The sequence below is a fragment of the Arvicola amphibius genome, chromosome 15, assembly GCF_903992535.2.
Source record: "Arvicola amphibius chromosome 15, mArvAmp1.2, whole genome shotgun sequence".
NCBI lineage: Eukaryota > Metazoa > Chordata > Mammalia > Rodentia > Cricetidae > Arvicola > Arvicola amphibius.
Window position 1 is genome coordinate 31,122,162 of NC_052061.1, and position 23,678 is coordinate 31,145,839.

The 23,678-nt window shown below is 47.4% G+C and overlaps 1 protein-coding gene and 1 long non-coding RNA gene across 3 annotated transcripts; both read left to right on the forward strand.

Moving 5' to 3' along the window:
• Positions 1–6,519: 6,519 nt before the first annotated feature.
• Pdp2 (pyruvate dehyrogenase phosphatase catalytic subunit 2) lies at positions 6,520–11,090 on the forward strand. 2 transcript variants are annotated; one of them, XM_038312656.2, is made up of 2 exons: positions 6,520–6,675; positions 9,114–11,090. In XM_038312656.2, the coding sequence occupies exon 2, from the start codon at positions 9,153–9,155 to the stop codon at positions 10,743–10,745; it is 1,593 nt and encodes a 530-aa protein (XP_038168584.1). In that variant the 5' UTR covers positions 6,520–6,675; positions 9,114–9,152; the 3' UTR covers positions 10,746–11,090. The 2 variants fall into 2 exon arrangements, with proteins under 2 accessions (XP_038168584.1, XP_038168585.1); XM_038312657.2 differs by lacking the exon at positions 6,520–6,675 and adding an exon at positions 6,836–7,166.
• A 4,966-nt stretch (positions 11,091–16,056) lies between these two features.
• On the forward strand, positions 16,057–18,260 carry LOC119801652. Its single transcript, XR_005283271.1, has 2 exons — positions 16,057–16,277; positions 18,068–18,260. It is a non-coding gene; the product is annotated as an uncharacterized LOC119801652 (long non-coding RNA).
• The last annotated feature ends 5,418 nt before the right edge of the window (positions 18,261–23,678 follow it).

A 23,678-nucleotide genomic window follows, 5' to 3' on the forward strand; every position in this document is an offset into this window, starting at 1 on the left:
AATACGAAGCCATCAATATTGGGGGAGTTCCTGCAGATTTCTGTAGCTGGTTGGAGTCCAGAGTGTTAGCACCTAGCTTTGATCTGCCTTTTGTGACTGCTATCTTTTGTCTCCAGTACCTTCTGTTGGAAGTCTTATCCAAGAGTTTCCTAGGGGTTCAAAGCCTATGAAAAACTTGGTTGAGGGGCTGGAGAGATGGCTCAGCGGTTAAGAGGACTGACTCTTCTTCCAGAGGTCCTGAGTTCAATTCCGAGCAACCACATGGTGGCTCACAACCATCTATAATGAGATCTGGTGCCCTCTTCAGGAGTGCAGGTACACATGCAGGCAGAGTATTGTATTCATAATAATAAATAAATAAATCTTTAAAAAAAGAAAAACTTGGTTGAGGGAGGACCAATTTTTAACTTGAATTTGCACTTGGCATTGTTCCTTTGAGCAGCTTAGATAAGAAGTTTTGGTATATGGAAATTGATTTGCTAAAGGTGTACACCACAGATCACGCTGAACAGAAAAGGTAAAACAACAGGTTTATTGAACAGAGCAACTCCTGGGCAAGCTCACCGGTCCCAGAGACTGAGGCCAGAGAAGTTGTGCACCCAGGCCAGGGCGGGAAAGTTCTATAGACTGTAGGTGAGGGGTGATGGCATGTCTCCCACAAAATAAGTTTGTGCCCAAGTATGGTCAAAAGCTGAGCGCTTAGTCAGGGACTTGGGTGGCTGGTGGCAACAGGGAAATTGCAGTAGTCACCAAGAACGGCAGAACTGGACTTTTGGTATCTTTGTTTGGAGACTTGGTGTGGGAGGTCCAAGAACCAACAAGCGGCTTTCTCTCCCTCCTACAGAGACTCTCTGAGTGGGTGGGGTTTGGAGACAGATAGGAATGGGGCTTCTCAGACTTCAGGGGTCAGCTGGAGACTCCAGCTGAATACCAAAGAAGTTCCTTAGCCATAATTGTTATGGTAAAAGTAAAACGCTGCAGGTCCCCGAGTGGCAGCAGTGGGCAGTGGGCCATGAGACCATGCTGCAGGTCCTGAAATGGCAGCAGGCAGTGGACTGCAGGTCCTGAGAGCAGCCAGTCTCAGGCAAGGACAGTGTAGTTCCCCAAGTGGCTGCAGCAGGCCACGAGGGGCAGCAAGTCCCAGGCAGGGAGCCGTGGTGGGTGAGAGACCTCTAATGGGGAAGCCAGTCTCCTGAGGAGAGACAGACAGATGGGCATGCCACGAGACCATGCTGCAGGTCTCCAAAGGTGGCTGGTCCTGGGTAGGGAGCCACACTGGCAGGCAAGTGACAGACGGATAGGGACGCCATGCAGAGTGAGGTTGGATATTTATTTAGTGGGTTATGGATGGGAAAGGGGAAAAGGTTGAGAAGAGGAGAGAGAGAGAGAGAGAGAGAGAGAGAGAGAGAGAGAGGCAGAGAGAGAGAAACAGAAGGGGGAGGGGAGAAGTAGGGAGAAGGGAGAGACAGAGCTGCCTCTGAGTGAGAGAGGGAGAGAGAGAGAGAGATCGAAAGGAAGGGACTCAGGCTAGATCAGCTTGCCTTGGTGGAGGGGGAGTGGGCGTGGCTTGTCTCTTAAAGGGACAGAGCAGACCATTACAATAATCCTAGTTGCTCTCTAGTCATGCCCTCTGCTGTCTTAGGTGGTCCCACCCAATGACCATGCACTCCACTTAAAGTAGAATAAATTCACGTTGATCTTATCCTGTATTAAATATGGACAGGTTATGAGGTTCCCTAGAAATGCAGAACCAGATGTTAAAATGATAATAAATTATTATCCAAAAAGGAGAATTATCATTGCAAGGTTCACTTTGTCTCTTTACTACAAATTGAAAGGGTAACAGAGTACTAGGATGCAGAAGGTGGTCCTCTAGAGGCTCCAACTTGTCCAGTCTAACCACCCACTCAAAAGATAGCAAACCTATCTGATGGTGAGACGGTAGGAAGGAGTTTAATCTGCATAACCATGTTGCAAAGACAGAGAGCAGAATTTCAGTCTATCTACAGGTACTGACGTAAGCTTGAGATGGATGAAGACCTGAGGCAGGAGGCAAGAGGTGTGCATAAGTTAGCAACCCTGGTCCTGGGGATGTCTAGTTGATTGTCTCCTTACAAAACCAGTAAGTTGGCTGGAAGTCCTCATTGTTTAAGGGGCCAGTCTCATTCCTGGGAGGCCACTGCTTATGTTGGGGACAGTATATTTGTGAGGCTGTGCTAGTCTTAGCAGTGGAGATGATTGTAGGTCTAAAACAAAGACTAGAAACTTTGGGTCCCTTTCTGAAGTTTGGAACAGGACATTGAAAAGATGAACAGGAAGAAGCTAACAGGATAGCTGTCACTAGGATTCTTGTTTTTGTTTTGTTTCATTGCAGGTTTTGCTTTGTTTGCTTGTTTGATTTTGAAAGACGGTCTCACTGTGTAGTCCTGACACAACTGGATTCACTATGTAGACTAGGCTGGACTTGAATTTATAGAACGCCAGCTGCCCCTGCCTTTAGAGTCTGGGACTAAAGCAAGTGCTACCATCCTTGACTGCTTTTGTTTTTGACACAAAGTCTTGGTCTGTAGCCCAGACTGGCCTCTAAGTCATGATCAGAGTGCTTCACCACACTCAGCTCTCTACATTGTGGTTTAAGATTTGTTAGGTTGATTGGCCTAAATCAATAGCTCATTTTAATTCTTATTTGATCCTAAGTGAGGCTCAATGTTTTCTTCTTCTAAATGTTCCAGTTGATCTGTACTTTCCCTTACTGGAAGGCATGTCCTTTTGCTTTGTTTCTTACAACACTGGACCAGGTCAAGGAACCTTGGTGACCATACAGGGATCTTGAGCTGCTAATCATATATGAGGGACGACTTACAGCCTCTTCTAAAGTTTTATTTATTTGTGAGAAAGGGGCTCATGCTCACACATGACATAGTTTGTGGAGGTTAGAGGACAACATAAGGGAACTGGTTCTCTCCTTCCCCACTGTGGATCCTAGGGATCAAACTCAGGATGTCAGAATTGGTGGTAAGCATCTTCACCCATGGAACCATCACTGGACCTTATTTTTATCCTCGTGGATGCGTTTTTCACTTTGGAAGTAGCTCTGGTGACTTAGAAAAACTGTCGCTGGAGGTAATAAGGTAATAATACAGTAGTGGTGAAAGCCCTGGATAAATCCAGGTCCCCCCACCCCCAGCAGGAAGAAAATAGCCAAAAATCTAAGCAGGAAGAGAAGAATCAGAAATCTAGGATTAGCCGGTTCAGTGACTGTGTTTTAGGAACTAGCTGAAGATGAAGTTAGATTGTAATCTTGAGAATAATCTTGAGAAACAGGGAGTTTCCCCCTTGTGATTATCATTGGGATTTTGGAATACTGTGTTTTAGGAACTAGCTGATTATGACCCTGAGAGGGTCATAATCTTTTGGGCTGTGGTTTCTTCCCTTAAAAACTCCTCCCAGCCACTTGGGGTTGAACTCTTCCCCTGCGTGGTTTATGAGTCTCGGCCCCAGTGCACTGGTTCCCATCTCATCTCATCATTAAAACCTCATGTGATTGCAGCAAGGACAGTCTCTCATGAGTTACTGGGGGGGGGGGTCGTGTTATCCCGAGTCTCCCCACACTGGGGGTCTTTCAGTGGAACTTTTTTTTTTGAGACAGGGTTTCTCTGTAGCTTTGGAGCCTATTCTGGAACTAGCTCTTGTAGAGTAGGTTGGCCTCGAACTCACAGAGATCTGCCTGCCTCTTCCATCACATGCCTTTAATCCCAGCACTTGTGAGGCAGAGGCAGGCAGATCTCTGTGAATTCAAGACTAATCTGGTCTACAAGAACTAGTTTCCAGGACAGGCTCCAAAGCTATAGAGAAAAAACCCTGTCTCAAAACACCTTTTCTGCCCTTACCCCCCCCCCTCCCCAAAAGAGGCCATGAATTTAAAGGAGAGGGGTACATGGGGGAGTTTGGAGGGAGGAAAGGGAAGAGAGAAATGTTATGACTATATTGATTCCAAACTCCAGCAGCAACAAAACTTCCCACCCCTGTTCTGAGAAATAACCTTCTATAGGCTCAGATGAACTATTTGTAAAACAAACTCAAACCACAACAAAACAAAGCATGCTTCTCAGCCGAGTGTGTAGCTGGGCGCTGGTGGCACGCCTTTAATCCCAGCACTCGGGAGGCAGAGGCAGGTGGATCTCTGTGAGTTCGAGGCCAGCCTGGTCTATGAGAGCTAGTTTTCCAGGACAGCCAGGGCTGTTACACAGAGAAACCCTGTCTTGAAAAAAAAAAGAAACCAAAAACCAAACGAAACAAACAACCAACCCCCACAAAAACAAACAAATAAAAACCAAAAAGCAAAGCATGCTTCTCTGTTCTCTCATGCCCATTTCCTTAATCAGAATTTTTAGTATGGGCCTAAAAGAGACTCCTCAGTATCCTGAAGGGACAAAGTACAAATTCTGATTTAGAACCTCCAGAAAGGGCTCCACCTGGTGTTGCAAGCCCATTATTTCAGCTACTCCCGAGGCTAAACTCCAAGGTTGGCCTGGATAATTTAGGTAAGACTCATCGAGAGAGGAGGCGGGTGGGCAGATGTGAAGAAGCGTCTCTGTGGGTAGTGTTGGCCTACTATGTGGGAGGCTCTAAATCCAGTAGTACCAGACAACCAAAACACAAGCCACAGTAAAACGAGACCTTTAGCACACGCCTTTAACCCCAAACTTGGGAGACAGAATCCAGTGGGTCTTTGTAAATTGGAGGCCAGCTGGTCTACGAAGCTAGTTCTAGACTAGCCCGGGCTACGTAGTGAGATTCTGCCTTAAAAACAAAAACAGCTGGGCGGTGGTGGTTTACGGCCTTTAATCCCAGCACTCGGGAGGCAGAGGCAGGTGGATCTCTGTGAGTTCGAGGCAAGCCTGGGCTACAAGAGCTAATTCCAGGACAGGCTTCAAAGCTACAGAGAAACCCTATCTTGAAAACTAAAAACAAACAAACAAACAAAAAACAAAGACAAAAACAAAAAACCAAAAAAAAAAACCCAAAACAAAACACACCAAAACCAAAACTAAAACATATCACTTCCAAACAACTGTGTTCTCGAAAGGCCTGAGGCTGAGGTCTATATCGTTCACAGACCATGACATAACCACTTCTCCTTTAGACATGACTTTGGGTTCAGGTTTCCCACTCAGGTAGGCCACTGTGTCTTTCCGAAGACCCCATTTTCAGACCTTTGGGCTGTTTCTTATTTCACTTTGACTTCAAGTAAGGATTCTACTGGCTCACATATTTAGGAAAGCTCCATTAAAACAATATTGATTGATTGTTTTTTGTTTTTGTTTTTGTTTTTGTTTTTTTTTTTTTTTTTGGTTTTTCGAGACAGGGTTTCTCTGTAGCTTTGGAGCCTGTCCTGGAACTAGCTCTTGTAGATCAGGCTGGCCTCGAACTCACAGAGATCCGCCTGCCTCTGCCTCCCGAGTGCTGGGATTAAAGGCGTGAGCCACCGCCGCCCGGCGGGTTTTTTTTTTTTTTTTTTTTTTTTTTGAGACAGGGTTTCAGCTCTGGCTGTCCTGGAACTAGCTCTCCTAAATCAGGCTGGCCTTGAACTCACAGAGATCCACGTGCCTCTGCCTCCTGAACACTGGGATTAAAGGCAGTGCCGCCTTTGCCTCCAGAGCGCTGGGATTAAAGGGATTAAAGGCGTGTGCCACCACCGACCGGCATTAAAACAATTTATAAGGGGAGGGTGAAACCAGCCTCTTCTGCTGTTAGGACCAGGAGGCATCGCAGGTACATCTGTTGCTGTGGTCTTCTGCCTTTCCCAAGCTACCTGGGAATGACAGGATTAAAGCTTGTGATGAGTAAGGGGCATCAAATTAACCCGTGTTTGAACTTGGGTCTCCTAGTGCCAGCGAGATCTTTTTTTAAAGGTTCATTTATTTTATGTATACAGCGTTCTGCTTGCATATCTCTACAGCAGGAGAGGGCGCTAGATCTCACTATAGATGGTTGTGAGCCACAGTGTAGTTGCTGAGAATTGAACTCAGGACCTCTGAAAGAGCAGACACTGCTCTTAACCTCTGAGTCATCTCTCCAGCCCACCAGCGGGATCTTTACTGGGTTGGAAAGAAGAGCAGGTTTGGAAAATGAGGTCAGGGCAAGTAGAATTAGAGGAGTCCAAAAGGCCTTCAAGGCAGGTGTCCAAAAGGTTGATAATAATGGTGCGGCGCTTAGAAGGGCCTGGAGGGAACCGAACAAAAGTGGGGAGAAACCTATGCAAGAATGAACACTAAGGAACTGGAGAGTTCTGGACTCACAGGGCGTGGCGAGAAGGCAAGCTGGGGGCATAAGTCCCACGTGACGGCCTGGTGGCGCACAGGCTGCTCAAACGCTACGGTAACCCCCAGGGGATAGAGTGCTGGCGGCCCCTCCCGGCCCCGCCTCCCTTTCTTTCTCTTTCCTGTTCATCTATTGGGTAATATCTATGTCCATCAAGGTCCCGCCTCCGAAAATAAGCCAATCAGGAATGGCGGGAGGGAGCTTATTCAGGAGCTGGTTTCTCTTCTAGGGGCCTCTCCAGGGAAGTAAAACCCGGTCGCAGGCACCGAGGAACTGCGCGCAGTCTCTGAGCTGAGAGCATCCGCCGAGTGCGGGCGGCTCAAGTTGGTGAGAAGAGGGCGAGGGTACGAGGTAAGGAATGGGACTAGTAGGTGTGCGGACATCTTCCCCAGCCTGGCCTGCGGGCGCCTCAGGTGATGGGGCGGAGAGGGAGATGAGGTGAGAGGGCGGGACGAGCTGATCCCCGGTCGTGGTCACCCCACTCGCGCGCAAGCGCCACGTGGGCCCGCGCGCTAGTGGAGGAGTCGGCTGCTTAGCCAGTTCCCTGCATCAGCTTCCTTAGTACTGGAGCACCCGTGAAGTGGGCGTTGCAAACTAGATTCCTGTCTCACAGCTTAGAAAGCGGGCGGTCAGAACTCTAAGCTGGAGCCCGGAGTTCTTAACTAGAACCTAGCCGCCCAGCTAAGAAATCAAGAGACTTCGTTTCTGTAGGGACACTAAATTCTGTCCCATCTGCTGCGAACGGTTTTCGTTGCGCACAGCTGCCTGTCCTTTCTGCAGGGTCAAGGGGCGTCCGAGGCCATCTGCCTCTGACCGACCTCATCTGCCCCAAGTTCAGCCAGGTGGGTAAGGGACGATCCTCACTGGCTCTGGGAAATCAATTTAACAGTGCGTCTATAGTCTTTGACCTACTGATTTTGGAAGTAAGGAAAAGGCGGCTATGAAGGCCATGCAATTTGGTGTTTAATAAGTACCAGGTTAGGGGAAACAAACTCCAAGTCTCCAGTAATTGTGAAACCATTCTTTCACACGGACGTCAGATTCAGTGTAGTTGACTGAACGATGTAAAAACCTGTACAGAATGTACCCTAATGGTAAATTGCACTTTTTTTTTTTTTGAGTCAGGGTTTCTCAGTAGCCTTGACTGTTCTGGAACTTACTCTAGACCAGGCTGGCCTTGAATTTACAGAGACCCACCTGCCTCTGCCACCAGAGAGATTAAAGGCGTGTGCCACCACGCCTGGCTTGACTATCTCTTTTATTTATTTATTTGTTATGTATATGTATACAATATTCTGTATGTGTGTATGCCTGCAGGCCAGTAGAGGGCACCAGACCCCACTATAGAACTATAGATGGTTGCGAGCCACCATGTGGTTGCTGGGAATTGAACTCAGGACCTTTGAAAGAGCAGGCAACGCTCTTAACCTTTGAGCCATCTCTCCAGCCCCTTGACTATCAGTTTTGAGACAGGGTTTCTCTGTGTCTGTACCTGGCCTCCAGCTCTACTCGCCTGTGCCTCCCAAGTGCTGGGATTACGGTTGTGCATCACCACCCAGAGCCTTGCATCCCACCCTGCATGGCCTCACCTTGTTACCATGGCTGGCCTGGAATGATGCACCAGACAGTCTTCTATGTCAGTCAGGCTAGCCTTGAACTCACAGAGAACAGCTTGCCTCTGCCTTTTTTGCCTCCCTAATTCTGGAATTCTGGTCATGTAGTACCATGCCTGGCCTGGAAGTGTCATATTTTATTACACTTTTACAAACTTTGTAAGAACTTGGCGTGGTGGCACACAGTTTTAATCCCAGTGCTCCGGAAGCTGGAGCAGGCAGATCTCTGAGTTTGAGGATAGCCTGATCTACACAGAAAATTCCATGCCAGCCAGAGTGACAAAGTGAGACCCTGTCTAGAAACTAAACAATGACAACAGCGAAAGCACTTCCAAATCTTGTGAGAACAGCGCCTGGTAATTTTAGCCACTCTGGAATCCGAGTCAGGAGTGTCTAAAGTTCAAGGCCAACCTTGCAACTCATTGAGACCCTGTCTCAAAATAAGTTTACGGTTTTTGTTTGTTTGTTGTTTTCCCGAGATAGGGTTTCTCTGTAGCTTTGGAGTCTGTCCTGGAACTAGCTCTTGTAGACCAGGAAGGCCTCAAACTCAATGAGATCTGCCTGCCTCTGCTTCCCAAGTGCTGGGATTAAAGATGTGCCCTACCACCACCCAGCTTAAAATAAGTTTGAAAAGAGGGCTGTAGCTCAGTGGTTGATCAGCATAGGAGAGGTCGTGTGCTCAATCTCCATGACGCACAAAACAGCAATAAAACAAACCCAAGCATATGAGACTGGCAGTATTCCCATGCCCCTAGTGGCAAGTGCCATCGAGACTGGTAAAACTGTGTCTGTTAACTAGCTAGGTCCCTGGGCCTCTGAAAATGCCAAGTTGAACTAATATTTGAGAACCTGCTGTGTACCAGGTACTGGGCTGTACTCATGATAGCCGCCAGTAAGCAGCTACATGCCTGGCATTTTGTGGAGTACAGAGATTACGGGGGACAGCAGATACCTAAGTCAAAACTTACACGCTGCAGTGGAGACTGGATGAGGGAACTAACTAGTAGCCTCCGACCTGAGAACGGGCTCAGAAAGGAAAGAAAAGGAGGCACGAATCAGCCGAGAGGCCCTTATTGACTCTATAAAATAATCAGAGAGAATCTTAGCAAAAGTTTTCATGGTGTTTTTTTTGAATATTTGAACTTTGAAGCTTTTATAAACCCTTTAATTTTTCAGGCTAAAAAACAACCACCTCTTTGCCAGTATAGCCTCAGAATGTCACGTACCGTGTCGTACTGGATCTTCAATTCTGCACGGAATCGAATTGCTATCTTACAAGGGGGTAGACGCTTCTACTCAAGGAGTGCCGCAAATAGGAATCAACCCAAATGGAGGCTTTCTTCTCCGGCATCGTCGACTCTGAAGACCAGTACTCCGAGTGGTGGCTTTGCTCTGCAGAAAGCCTACAGACACACATCAACCGAGGAAGAGGATTTCCACTTACAGCTTAGCCCTGAACAGGTCAACGACATGCTTCGAGCTGGCGAGTCCTCTCACAAGATTCTTGATTCCAACAGTGGAGTTCCAAATTCAGTGTTAAGGTTTGAGAGCAACCAGCTGGCCGCCAATTCCCCAGTGGAGGACCGGCAGGGTGTAGCTTCCTGCATGCAAACCAACGGACTGATGTTTGGCATTTTTGACGGCCATGGTGGCCATGCATGTGCCCAGGCGGTGAGCGAGAGGCTCTTCTCCTACATGGCAGTGTCCCTGATGTCCCACCAAACCTTGGAGCAGATGGAGGAAGCAATGGAAAACATGAAGCCTTTGCTGCCCATCCTTCAGTGGCTCAAGCATCCTGGGGATAGTATTTATAAGGATGTCACATCCGTACACCTGGACCACCTCCGAGTCTATTGGCAGGAACTTCTTGACTTGCATATGGAAATGGGGCTGAGCATTGAAGAAGCACTGATGTACTCCTTCCAGAGACTGGATTCGGACATCTCACTAGAAATCCAGGCCCCCCTGGAAGACGAGGTGACAAAGAACCTATCCCTCCAGGTTGCTTTTTCTGGGGCAACAGCTTGTATGGCCCATGTCAACGGAGTTCACCTGCATGTAGCAAATGCTGGCGACTGCCGGGCTATCCTTGGTGTCCAGGAAGACAATGGTGTGTGGTCCTGTTTACCGCTTACCCGTGACCACAATGCTCGGAATGAGGCTGAGCTATCCCGGCTTAAGAGAGAACACCCCGAGTCTGAGAACAGGACTCTCATCATAGATGATAGGCTGCTGGGTGTCCTCATACCCTGCAGGGCCTTTGGGGATGTCCAGTTCAAGTGGAGTAAAGAGTTGCAGCGTAGTGTCCTAGGGAGGGGCTTCGATACTGAGGCCCTCAACATCTACCAGTTCACACTGCCCCACTACTACACCCCGCCCTATCTGACTGCCAAGCCTGAGGTTACATACCACAGGCTGAGGCCCCAAGATAAGTTCCTCGTGCTGGCCTCAGATGGTCTGTGGGACATGCTGGGCAATGAGGATGTGGTGAGGCTGGTGGTGGGCCACCTGTCCAAGGCTGCTTGCCATAAGCCGGACCTGGACCAAAGACCGGCCAACCTGGGGCTCATGCAGAGTCTGCTGCTGCAGCGGAAAGCCAGCGGACTCCATGCAGCTGACCAAAATGCAGCCACGCATCTGATTAGACATGCCATCGGGAGCAACGAGTATGGGGAGATGGAGCCAGAGCGACTGGCCGCCATGCTGACATTACCAGAAGATGTAGCCAGGATGTATCGGGATGATATCACTGTCATGGTGGTGTTTTTTAACTCAGAGTCAATTGATAAATACTATAAGGAGGGTTAAGAGTCTCACCCAAGGCCTAACACAAATACCGTTTAAAACGTTTTCACTTAGTCCTGAGTGAGCCATTCAAACCTTATTAAAGAACAGGCAGGTATAGGTTGCTGAGTGAATGACTAACAAGGTAAAGAAATCCAGCCTTAGTGAAAAAGCATTGGCAATGATTTTTGTGTCTATGTGCACTGATCAACTCTTCTATGCAGCAGACAGAATAAAGAGTCAAACCAGCTTAGGCTCATGTAGCCCGTGTCCTCTATAAAAAAACTGTCAAACTGTGTCATCCTGTGCTTTTAAAGGATAAATTTAAATCATGATGCTAAGAATAAAGAACTTCAGAATCCTCGGAGACCCAGTTGCAAAATTTACAAATGTGATCATCCTGAACTGTTCTGCACAACTTCTAGGCTGTAGTTTTCGTTTATTTTTTAAATTACGAAAGCCTAGGTTTACAGAGCAATCTGCAGGGCACTTTTCTATGTCGTATTCTAACTTTGTGTGTGTGTGTGTGTGTGTGTGAGTGATTTTCTGTAACAACTGAAGATATTCTGTGCCATTTGCATTTGAACGCTGGTTAAATTTATTTTAAAAACTGAATCCTCAGACTTGCAGGCAGGACTGCCATAAGCATGTGTAGGACCACTCGTTTTTTTCTCTCGGCTAAGGATGAGAGGGGCTAGGTCTCTGAGCAGCCTTTGGTTCTGTTGGATTCCACCCCCAAACCTTTGAGCCGAACTGGGAGGCCATTTTTGTCTAATCCCCAAGGCATGACCTGCTTAGCAGAATGTCTCTCCTCCTCCCCACCTCCCACTCCCGGCTTAGCCACAGGGTTACTCATAATTCTCCTTTCTGTGTATATCCCTCAAACACTGAAGCAACACCACCTCTGCTATGCTGCCCAGCCTCACCCTGCCGTTACTAGAGCATCTTTCTGCTCCCAAGATTGGAAGGGCGATGGTGTGACCAGGTAGTCATGGACATTTAGGCAGGGTGGGTCTATTCAGTGGTTTGTGGATTTTTGATTTCAGCCTGAGTCCAGAGGTGTGAAAATGGCCTACGAGAACAGCCACGAGCCAAGGCTTTCTCTCTCCATCTTGGGAGGGAGGTGGGAGACTTATCAGGCGCAACACCTGCCCCTGCCTGTTAGGAATTGCCATCGCTATGCTTCGGGGATTAGACCATATTTAGTACGAGAGTTGGGTGAAAATTGAGATGTGTCTGGTCGTAGGGGCTGCAGAGTTGGTTTGCTTGAAAACTAACCCACATGGATCCTATTTAGGGCATAAATGTCTTTCTCTCTTGGGTGGCTGTGGCATTAAACAGCAGGAAATGTGTCCCTCAATGGAAACACACATTTTTTTTTTTTTTTGGCAGTTTTGATTTCCTGTACCTCACGAGAGCACTTTACTGTAGGCATCTCATCAGTTGATCCCGTGTCTCTCACCCACTATGCCGTCCACGCACTGGCAAGTTGGGCCTCTCTGGCTTTGCAGATAGACATTGGGTCAAGAGTTGGGGCTGGGCTGGCAGACAGCTCAATGAGTAAAGGCTGCCAACCCTGGAAACTAGAGTTCCATCCCTGGGACCCACGTGGTAGAAGGAGTTGAAAGTTGCCCTCTGACCTCCACATGGGTGCCGTGGCATGGGTCCTCACAAAATAAATTGGAATAATATGGGGATTGTTCTTTGTACATTTCCTAGTGTTCCCTGTTTAGTGATAATGGTTTCTTTTCTTTTTTTTTTTTTTTTTTAAAAGGAACTCTTGGGTTCTTTTCTTCGGAAACCGTTACTGTTACTTCTGATCACTTAGGTTTTTTTTGTTTTTTTTTTTTTTTTTTTTTTTTTTATAACGTAGACAGTTCTCTCTTGAGGAGCCTGTACCCGCACTTGGGTGTTTACTCTCTGTGATTCTGTCCTGCTCTCAGGTGTGGCTTACCTTCTGAGGGCCTTTTTCTCTACTCTCACGTGTAAGTCTACCCTAAATAATAACCCCAATGGTGCTGCCTCAAAGTAGAAAATGAAAAGCCTGGGTATGCTGGAACATGCCTCATGCCTTAAACCCAGCACTTGAGTGGTAAAGGCAGGAAGATCAGACGTTCAAGGTGGATATGTGAAAGCCTGTCTACAAAAAAATAGTGCACCAAGGCCAGAAAAAAAGATAGAACTTAGCCCCAAATGTGAGTCATTATTCTAGCTAGAAGGTTTGCTGTTTGAATGGAAGACGCTATTTGACATTTTTTGTTTTCCTTTGTCCTTTGTTTTTCATGCCTGCTAAACCCAGGAGCATCCTGGGAGCCTTAACTGGCACTGAGTGCCTGAGCCCTGTTTTCGAGGCCGGCTGGCATGGGTCATAAATGGTTGTGATTCAGGTAACTTATCCTGAGGTTGATAGAACACAGACCTTCCATTTGTGTCTCCAAGAGTATCTGTGTTTTCTCACTGTCTAATAGATGTCCCTGTTTTCCAGCTGAAATATTGAGAAGAAAGGCTGGTTTATTGTCTACCGTCCTCTCTTCCTCTATGAACTCAGCTTTGCTGTGTCTGCTCCAGTGAGCATTGTCTTCTGGTTACACACCAGTATGGCTGTCTCCCTGGGTTTTGGCCATAGCCCCCTTGAAGTAAATGACCTTTTTTGGGGGGGGGGAATGCAGAAATGAGAAAGGAGATTTGTGGTCCTTGTCAGTTCTTCCAAAGCTCTTATTCTTTTCATAGAGATTTGATTGCTAGACTTTCAAAATTTAAATAACGAGACTGATGATTTAATATTGCAAATGTAACTTTTGAAGAAAGTGTGTCTTGGTGCTTAAAGTGACATTTGTGATTTGGGGTAAGAAGTGATGGAAAGGTGTAATTTCCATAGATACTTGTTTTATGTGTAAATAATACAGTGTTGTTGATTTCCAAAGTTAGTAAAACTAGAAACGCTGATACTTTTGAATGTATGCTAGATCATGTTAATAAGATTCAGTTTTCGGAGATGTTATTTATCACATTAATTTATTATGATGTAAACTGTGAGGCGGTGTAATATATAGATGTTTTCCCCCAAAGTATATTTGACTTAAAAGCTAAAAAGCTTTAGGCACACGGGACAAAAAACTCAGCTGAGACACAATCAAGTTGACAGTTTTTTTTTAAACAGAGGTAAAATGTAAATGGCTTGACCTTCAAATAAAGAAGGGCATAATTCTGTAGATCAACCACAAAACATATTCAAAGGGAGACTAGGTCTGTTTTGTTGGAGAGCTAGTGGGAAACGATGCCGTCCCAGGTGAAACCAGAATATTCTGGAATGGAGCCAGCAGTTTCACGTCTTTGGAGCGTGGTTGTTGTGTCGAAGCTCCCTTTGGATTTGAAGGTCAGGGCTAGTGATGTGGCAGCCAGTGTCGTAAATGGTCATGTGTGTAGCCTGGTGGGGGAGGCATGTTTAGGCTGCTGTGTAACTATTTTCTGAGCCATCTGAGGTCCCGTCCCTTCTTCCTTTGGTTCCTGGTGTCTAACTTGCCTTCTGGAAAAATGCTCCTTACTATGCATTTTCTTGGAATAATCATTAACTGTGCTCTTTAATAATTACTGGCATTTGTATTTTAAGCTGTGTACCAGTGTTCCTATCTGACCCCGATTTTCTAACCTTTGAGGATATTTAAGTAGAATTTTTAAATAAAAGAAGCACAATGAAATGTGGTTTCTTGTGGTTTGAACATTAATTTTTCCAGCCTTTAGGATGCGGGGCCGGCTTTTGTTTCAGCATTTTTCTCTGACCGAGGAAGACTATTTATTAAAACCCTGCTCCAAAGACAGGCATGGCGCACAAAAACTTTTAGTAGCTGCTAAGCACATAGGGAGTCCTTTTAAAATTTTTATTTTTAATACTTTATTTTTAACTAAGTTTGTACATTTGTCTCTGTGGGTGTATCACATGAGTGCGGATGCTCAGGGAGGCAAGAAGAAGCACTGGGTCTCCTGGCGTTGGAGTGGCAGGTCGCTCTGGGCAGCCCGATATGGGATGTGTTAGGAACCAAACTCAGGTCTGCTTCAGGAGCACACTTCACTGAGCCTCTCAGCATCTGGAGGATTCGTTTATGTTAGCTGTGTGAGTGGAGAACTCAGAAGATAAAGACTGAGGCCCACCATGTCCTCTGGGCCAAGGCCTGCTAGAATTTCATAGCTTACTGAGAACCTTCTTGTCAAACCAGCTTTTGTGTTATTAGTAGTATAAAGCCAGTTCCGGGGAAACGTCTAGGCTGCGTGCAACTGAAGACCCCACTGCAAGATTGTACAGTGCCTCAGTGCACTCAAAATGATGGTGTTCGGTGGGTCCTTATGAAAAATGCAGGTACAGGGACCGGAGAGATGGCTCAGCAGTCAAGAGCACACGTGTACCACCATGAGTGGCAAGCACTGGGCGTCTGAACCCAGGTTCAGTTCCCAGTACCCACATGGCGGTTCATAATCATAACTAGTTAGTTAAAGGGGATCCTATGACCTCTTCTGACCTTGGGCACTGTACACACATGGTGTACATATATACATCCAGACAAAACACTCATCTATAAAATAAATCTTAAAAACTTCTAATGCAGATACAAATCTTTAGTCATTTGTATTTCAGTTAGGGCTGGCTAGTTAAGCTAGTTGTTGAAAAAGATGTGTTGAGGGGCTTGGAGAGATAGCTCTGTGGTTAAGAGCACTGACTGCTCTTCCAGAGGACCCAGGTTCAATTCCCAGCACCCATATGGCAGTTCATACTTGTCTGTAACTCCAGTTCCGGGGCTTCAAACATGCCTGCAGGCAAAATCCAATTAACATGAAATAAAAATAAATTATTTTTTTAAAAAGAAAGAAAAGATGTAGAAACAAAGCTTTTTAAAATATGGCTAGGTGGGCAAAGAGGGGCCGCAGGTCACCTGTGAGGACAGAAAGGGACTGTGCAGAGTAATCTGGGTGTGGTGTTGTGGGTCGTGCTCAGGTGCCTGTCAAGGACAAGGGCAGCCTAGGCTACAGAAGCTCTGCCTGGGGGAGATCATTCAGAGCGACCTCAGAATGGGTACTGCTTCTCTTTATTAGTTTGGTACAGAGCCAGAAGTCCTGCCCCATCTCTGCTTCCCTGTGATGGTGCAGGGCTGTCAGAACCAAGAGTCCTGCCCCATCTCTGCTTCCCTGTGATGGTACAAGGCTGTTAGTGTTTAATCCTTGTTAGTCTTCTTCCCACTCCACTCTCCCCTCCCCACACCCATGCCTGTTCTGCCCCAGGGATACAAAAGCTGGTTGTGAAATGAGTCAGGAAAGTTGACTGGCTGGACACCAAGGAGAAGAGGCGAAGCAAAAGAGGAGGTCAGAGAATAGAAGGAAAACAGCAAGCAGTGGCGTGGAAGCAAAACGAAGGGAGGAGTTTGGCCACGAGAATCTAGTATTAGAGAGAGCATGGATACAGCTGGGCAGGAATGGTCAATTAGCTAAAGAAAGCTCCACTGCAGGAGAGGCAACGGCTCAACCATTCTCTCACTTGGGTCTCTGGACAGTGCATGACTCTAGATGGTGAGGCAGAGGAGGGGGTTGGCTGGGTCGGTGGGTGGTGGGACTGTCTTCCTCAACCAGCGTATATCTCTGGGTTTATGAAGGAAAAGAGGATCCAAAGTTCATTTGGGAGTTCTGGGATTTTGCTGCCCCCAAATGGCGCAGGAAAAAAAAAATGGGAGAATTAGGTACCTCAAGCCCTGCCTGGTGGCTGGGTCATTCATTTGTGAGGACACAGGGATAGGAACGTCAGTAGGGGGTTTGGGGCCACGGGAGACACGAGGCTGCCTCTAGATGTCGCCATCCAGCTGTGCTGGTGTCAGCAGAAGCTGACTTGAGGAGGGCTGCCCCGAGCTAATGAGGCTCTGTGTCCTAAAACTTTGAGCAGCATTTCCTTGGCATGCAGCCTGATACACCTTCAGGAAGCCTCACAGGGCTCTGGCCATCTTTGGGACTGGGATTAAGTGGGGGCTGAGGGAACGGCACTGTCTTGTGCTTATGGGGAAGGGGCCGTTGAGATCCAGGCTTGCCAGAGCAGGTGGTAGGTTGCAGGTGGTATAAAATGGCTGCCATCTGGACCAGCTGTCCTCAAGGTAGTTGTTTGCCTCTGTGAAGTACCCACCACCTCTAACCAGCCCCATTTTTATTCTGCTCCTTACAGCCACGCCTGCAGCCGGCCAGCCTCTCAGCCACGCCTGCACTCTTCTCACCCCCCAGCTTTTAGAATAGTCTAAATCACTTCTGTGCCCCTCGACTCAGGTGCAACTGCCACACGGCAGTCAGATCTGAACTGTTGCTTCTCTGCATCCATGACCTTTTGGGTGAGAGCTCAGATTCCTCTTCCCTAGACAGGCCTCCCTCCCTGCCATAGTCACGCAGAATCAAGGCTTTGGATTTGCTCTTCCCCATGGCTGGGACACCTGGCACTTTCTGCCTCCTCTTCACTTACCCAGATCTCTGAGCCTCATTCTGCTAGATTCCAGCTTGTTTGGAAGACTCCCTGACTTTCTAGGTCTCTCTTCCAAGCAATTCCTTTCTATTTTTAGCACTGGCTGGTCCTATTTCATCTCTCCATGGGTCTCCCATCCCATCTGTCTGTCTGTTTTCTCTGCAGCATTAGGATTCTGGCTTGGCTTTCTGCTGGATAACCATGCATTAGCTCAGCATCTGACGTGAAGCATACAGTCAACACTTAAAATGTGGAGGAGGCTGGGGATGTAGCTCAGTGGTAGAGCACCTGCCTAACATTCATGAGGCCCTGGGTCCAATCCCAGATGATAGATAGATAGATAATAGTTAGCTAGCTAGCTAAATGATAGATAGGCAAAATGTTAGAAATAAAAATGAAAAAAAGGGAAAGATTTTGGTTTTCTTCCACAGGATAAAGTCACATTTCCCCAAGAGTTAGGCCATACTTCTGGCTGCTCTTGGGATGAAGATTAGAATCTTCTACATTTTGCTTCTTCTTGTTTTTATTTTTTTTTTTCTGCTTCTGGTTTTTCAAGACAGGGTTTCTCTGTAGCTTTTGGAGCCTTTCCTTGAACTTGCTCTGTAGCCCAGGCTGACCTCGAACTCACAGAGATCTGCCTGCCTCCTGCCTCCCGAGTGCTGGGATTATAAGCCTGATCTACCACTTCCCCGCTACATTTTGCATCTTATTGTGAAATGGATAATACCTCAAATTCTTTCCCACTCTACCCACCAACCAATTAGAAAAAGGTCTAATCGCCTCCCCCCACCCCTTTTGTTTTATAGGTTTTGCCTGTAACACAGCTCAGGCTGTGTTTAAACTCTCTGTCTTCTTCCTTTAGGGCTCCCAGTTGCTGTGATTAGAGGCATGCATGAACATTCTCTTGGCTCTGAACTGACCTCAGGGACTTACTTGCAATCAAGAGACCATAACAAAGAATATACTGGAGACTGGGAAGATAAAGTGGCAATCTCTGTAACTGATGATTACACATTATGCTGCTCACTCTCATTGTGGCTGTATTGAAAATTGAATTTTGTCTTTGTTATTTTCTTTCCTCTTTTTGTTTTGTGGTGCTAAGAATTTAACTCAGAGGTCTGTGCGCTCGCAAGTACTCTACTGCTGAGCTACCTTCATCAGGCCTTTTATTTTGATGTTTTCTTTGTTGTTGTTTTGAAACAGAATCTTACTAAGCCCAGGCTTGCTGTTGAGTTTTCTGTGTAGCTGAAGCTGACCTTGAACTTCTGATCCTCCCTTCTCAGTCCCAGAGGCTAAGATTAGTGCACTACCATAGCCTCACACCTGTGTGGGAATTATTTTTATTAACAACAAAAAAGGCTTCAGTGACTTCTGCCACTCTCTCCTGTAAAAACCGTCTGATGTGTGGGGCTAAGCATAAGCTGATAGCTGATTCCCCCATCCATCCTTCTGCCCCTTCTGCTGCTTCTGTCACTCTGGTCCATTTTCAGCCAGGGAGACTGACTATAGCAGGGGCTCAATTTATGGTTTTTTGTTTGTTTGTTTGTTTTTTGTTTTTTGAAGCAGGATTTCTCTGTAGCTTTGAAACCTATTATGGAACTCACTCTATAGACCAGGGTGGCTGCAAACTCACAGAGAATTGCCTGTCTCTGCCTCCCGAGTGCTGGGATTAAAGACAGGTGGTCCCACCGCCCAGTTAATTTATGATAGTTTAAAATAACACACCTGGCTACATTTGTGTATGCTCTGGCCAGATGCTGTGCCAAACACTTTACATGCATTGTCTTCTTTAAGCTAGGTGTGCCTCCATCCTCACCCACTCCTGCCTATACTCCCAGTGATTGGCAGGCTGAGACAAGAGGTCTATGGTTCGTTAGTTCTAGTCTGGGATATGTATTGAAATTCTCAAAAACAAACAAACAAACAACAGCAACAACAACAAAAACCCCCAAAGCTGGTATGGTGGCGCAGACCTATAATGCCAGCACTCTGGAGGTAGATGGGATTTCAAAGTTATCTTCAGTTACATATTGAGTTTGAGGCCAGCGTAAGCTATCCTGAGACCCTCAAAAAAACCAAACCAAAACAAAAACTATGTACTATCTTATTTAACCTTCACACAACCCCTTGAAGAAATGTTAGCATCCCATTTTATACTCAGAAGATCTGAAGCTGGGTCGCTAAACTGCAGTGCCCCAGGTCATAGACATAGTAAGGCAGATCTAATCTCCAATCTGTGGTGCTTGACTTCACAATTTCTTCCTTGTATTCCTGCAGCTGGGTTGCATATTTATTCCTCTGATAGGAATGTGCTCCCGCAGCTGCACAGAGGATCCACAGCACTCTAGGAAGGAGTGAGGGGTGGGTCCACGGGAGCGACCTAAGCAAAAGTTGGGGTAGTGCTTGGCAAGGTGCGAACTGAAAGAAATAGAAGGATCTGCCCTTCGGCTAGGACCTCTGTCCGTGACGGACTGGATCTGTATTGATACAGCTTCTAGCAAGGGTCAGAGATCCTATGTATGGATTTTCCCAGTGTCCCCAGCCAGCTGGGGCTTTGGGTCTGGGGGAACAAGTGGAAACCAGGGAATGTCTGCCTCCAGTGAGCAACAGGGGTCAGCAAACCTTGGTCTGTCTCTCTCTCCAGATCCCATGGTCTTGCCCTGGTCTCCGACTCAGTCCCCTCATCTTGCCCTGGGACTGGCGTCTCTAGCTTGGAGATGGGCCCAGAACCCCTTAGGCATACAGTAAGGTTTGCTTTCCCACCCAACACCTATGAAAGTTTATTTCAGAGGACGAGAGTGAGGAAGGGTGGGCCAGGCAGCTATACCAGGGCATTTGAACAAAAATGGTCATGGCATTGGTGTTTGTAAGAGACAGTGCTGACATGACTTCACCCGGCAGGAGTCACAGACCTCGAGGCAGCCATTTCCACAGGCTTTAGATGTGACTATGAAAAACGAACACGATGAACGAAGAACTTTATAGACGATTTTATAAATAAGTAGCGCAACAGGAGATCAACAGAATATACAGCGTGATCCCCAAGTTGAAATCCTTCTCCCATCCCCTCACGGTTACTCTTCCACCAGCTCCCTCGTGACTTACCCCACTGGCCAGGCAAACAGTGGGGGAGGGGAGTGAGACTATCTTGGGAAGGGGATGAGATCATTCTAAGACTGGCTGATTTAGAGCTGGGTAACTTTTTCCACCCATATGGCTTTCAGAGACTTCTGCACTGGCTCATAAACCTTGGCGCCAACTTTGGGGATCGGCCACGAGGCCCCTCCTCACTGTGGGAGACGGTGGCCAAAATTGGATGGGGCTGGGGATAGGGCTTAAGTTGAAACAGAGTGGCAGGGATTGTGAGGGGGTGGGGCATGGTTCAGCTAGGACCAGGCAAGTACTTTGCTTTACTGGGTCCAGGTATTCAGAAACTCTCTAGGAACCAGTGTGGGTAGATGATGTATTTTGTGGGTGAAAGTCACCTTGCAAGGAGCAGAGCTGTGTCCCTGGCAGTTCCTCTAATACCTGTATTTGGGGATCAAGGCCCAAGTCTAGGTCAGTACATGACTGAGTTCAGTTCGCCTGGCCTCTGTCATGTTATCAGTCAGGCCACCTAAGACCCAAGTCCTAGCCTTGAGGAAATAGTAGCCTTGGTCCTTGAGCTTGGTCACATCTTCGAGTCTTTTCGTAGGCAGTTCACCTACTCTTCCTTTTCTACCTGCCTTCGTCACCTCCCTAATCCTGAGCCTAGTCAAGTACCAACTGTCCCCAAGTCAGTGTCCAGCATGCCAGGTTTTCCTTGCCCATCTGAAGCCAGGGCTTGTGTCTAGGGGAAATTCTAGTATATGTTGCATAAAGGAAAAGGGAAAAGCCTTGAAGGGATGGGGGTCAGGAGAGGACCAGCTGTGTGTGCTTGGTGCTGTTCTGTGCCCTGCTCAGTGCTGCTCTGTGCCAGGACCTCCAGGGGCAGCCAGCAGCCTCGGGCATCTCAGGCCCCGTCACACAAGGTGAGAGAATATGGTATGAGGCACCTTCTCTAGGCTTAGCAGGCAACGACCAGAAGCTGGGCAGAACCAGAATGGGCTGGAGTACTTCTTTAGCCTGACTTTTGGGCAGCAGGACTGAGAACAGAATTCTCCGGTTGGATGGAGTTGTTCCTGGAAAATCCCCATAAGCCTTTTCAGCAGTGTGCTTTGTGCCTGGCATTTCTTCAGAAGTGAAGGAGCAGGGCCCTTTCTGCTAGTGGGCCCCTCAGGCAATGCCCTTGCCCTCTCTGCCTCCAAGCCCCGGGCTCTGGGCTGGCACATTTATGAGTGCTGTCTATTGACCTCACCAATTTACTCAGCCATTCTAAAAGCAGATGTTAGCATTCTTATACTTTGAGAAGGAAGTTGAAAATCTAAGATGCCATATGGCTTGGCCAAGGACACATAACTGCATCAGGGTTGTAGCCCCCACCTATTGATGGCACATGGTGCCACTCTCCCATTCCTACTTAGAAGTCCCCAAAGGGCAGTGTGCCCACAAGCTGAGGATGCCACTTCTAGCTCAGTACCTCCTGCCCAAGGCCTAACTGGCCTGGTTCCTGTCACTCTCAGAATAACCCTGGTAGTTCTGGGCATGGATTGCAGACCATCACTTGGGACCTATTTTTAATCCTTCGGGTAATGAGGAAGTCTCACCTTGTGTACTAACCACTTGGGACAAGGCTGGATTATGTGGCCTCAGCCTCAAGTGATCTTGCTGCCCTACTGGGAAATAACCCCGACTGGAAGGGGAAGGCCAGGCTCAGCCACACTCCCTCTCTTTCCCTGCCCTAGCCTCTTCCCAGAATCCTTACAGCCTGTCATCCCAACATGTTATACTCCCGTGTCTGTGCATGTCATGGCCAAAGATCCCAGGGCATTACTGTCCAATGTCTTGTGCACTTGAACAGCCAGAAATTCTTTCTTTCTTTAATTAGAGAGTTCTAGAATCCAGGTACAGGGGCCATTTAGAGATTTAGTATCTAACTTAACTTCCAGAATTTAGGGTGTTGGGATGCTTTGGGGACAGGAACTGATGGTATTTGAGGAGGTGACAGAGGTTGCGAACACACTCACATCAACTCCAAAAGATCAAGTGATTCATAACCAATGGGATTATGGGACCCCAAAACTATTTATAGAGAAGGGGATCCACAGATACAATGGGGGCACCCCATGGGACTCCTTAGTGCTAAAAAGGATGTGTGTGTGGCTACAGAGGAGGAGGAATTATGTCCTGAGTCCATCAAGGAAAGATGCTCAGACAAAAAGACCAGAAAGAAGCTAGGCATGCTGGTCAATGGCTGGAATCACATTGCTAGGAGGCCGAGGTGGGCCCCTTAAATGTTCAAAATCCCAGCAGGAACAAGCCTATCCTATCTCACAAACAAACACAAACAAAATACTGAAAGAAAGCCTGATTCTTAGAGAGATACTTTAACAACAAAGGCTAGAATGGCTGCAGCTACGGTGACAACAATAGTAGTAGCTGCCCCCCATCACCTCTAAGGCCAACAAGGTGTCCGCCTGTGTTGAGTCAGGGTTCCGTTTATACTATCTCAGTGAGCCCCACGGGCGTTCTTATCTGAGTGGAGAATGGGTGGTGGTCCTCGGGATGAACTTTATATATCTGCAGCTCTCTGGCGGGGGATGCTGAGGCCCCTACCCCCCAAGCACCTTGCTGCAGTGCAGGGTATCAACAGCAGGACTGGCCTCTTGGGGATACCGTCAGGGAGCCAGCCAGGCCAACTGAGTGAGCCGCAGTCCACTTGGCCCTGCTCTTCTAGGCGTTGGGGCTGGAAATAGCAGCTGTTCAAGTGCTGACAGTCGGAGGGCAGCTAAAAAAAGGCCCCTCAGCCTGGGCACTGTCGCACTCGGCTTGCAGGGCCTATTTTGGGGGAGAGGGTGCCGACGTGCGAATGGAAAATCCATGGGTGGGAGTTTCCAAAGGTGGAGGCCCCATATGACTTCCTCCCTCCATCCTAGCCCCTCCACATGAGCTCATATGTACGTGTACATACACACACACACACACACACACACACACACACACACACCTATGATCACATACGCACACCCATACAAGTTTCATGTTTAACTTTCCTTCCCAACTGTTTGACCTTGTCATCCATATAGTAACCCAGAAAAGGGTTGAAGAAGGTGAAGCTCAAAGCTGTATCTCTGTTGGTATAGTGTTTGCCCAACATATAGACAGTCCTGGGCTCTATATCCACCCCTGGATAAATTGGGCATGGTAACACATACCTGTAACCCCATCCCTCGAGACAGAGTCAGGAAGATTAGAAATTCAAGGTTATCATTCTCTGAGAACTTGAGGCCAGCCTGGAATCAATGAGAACCTGTCTCAACAAATAAACAATGCTTGCCCCGCCCCAAAACCAAGAGATATTCCTAAGGAAGGTCTCGAAGGTAGGAAGCAGCTGG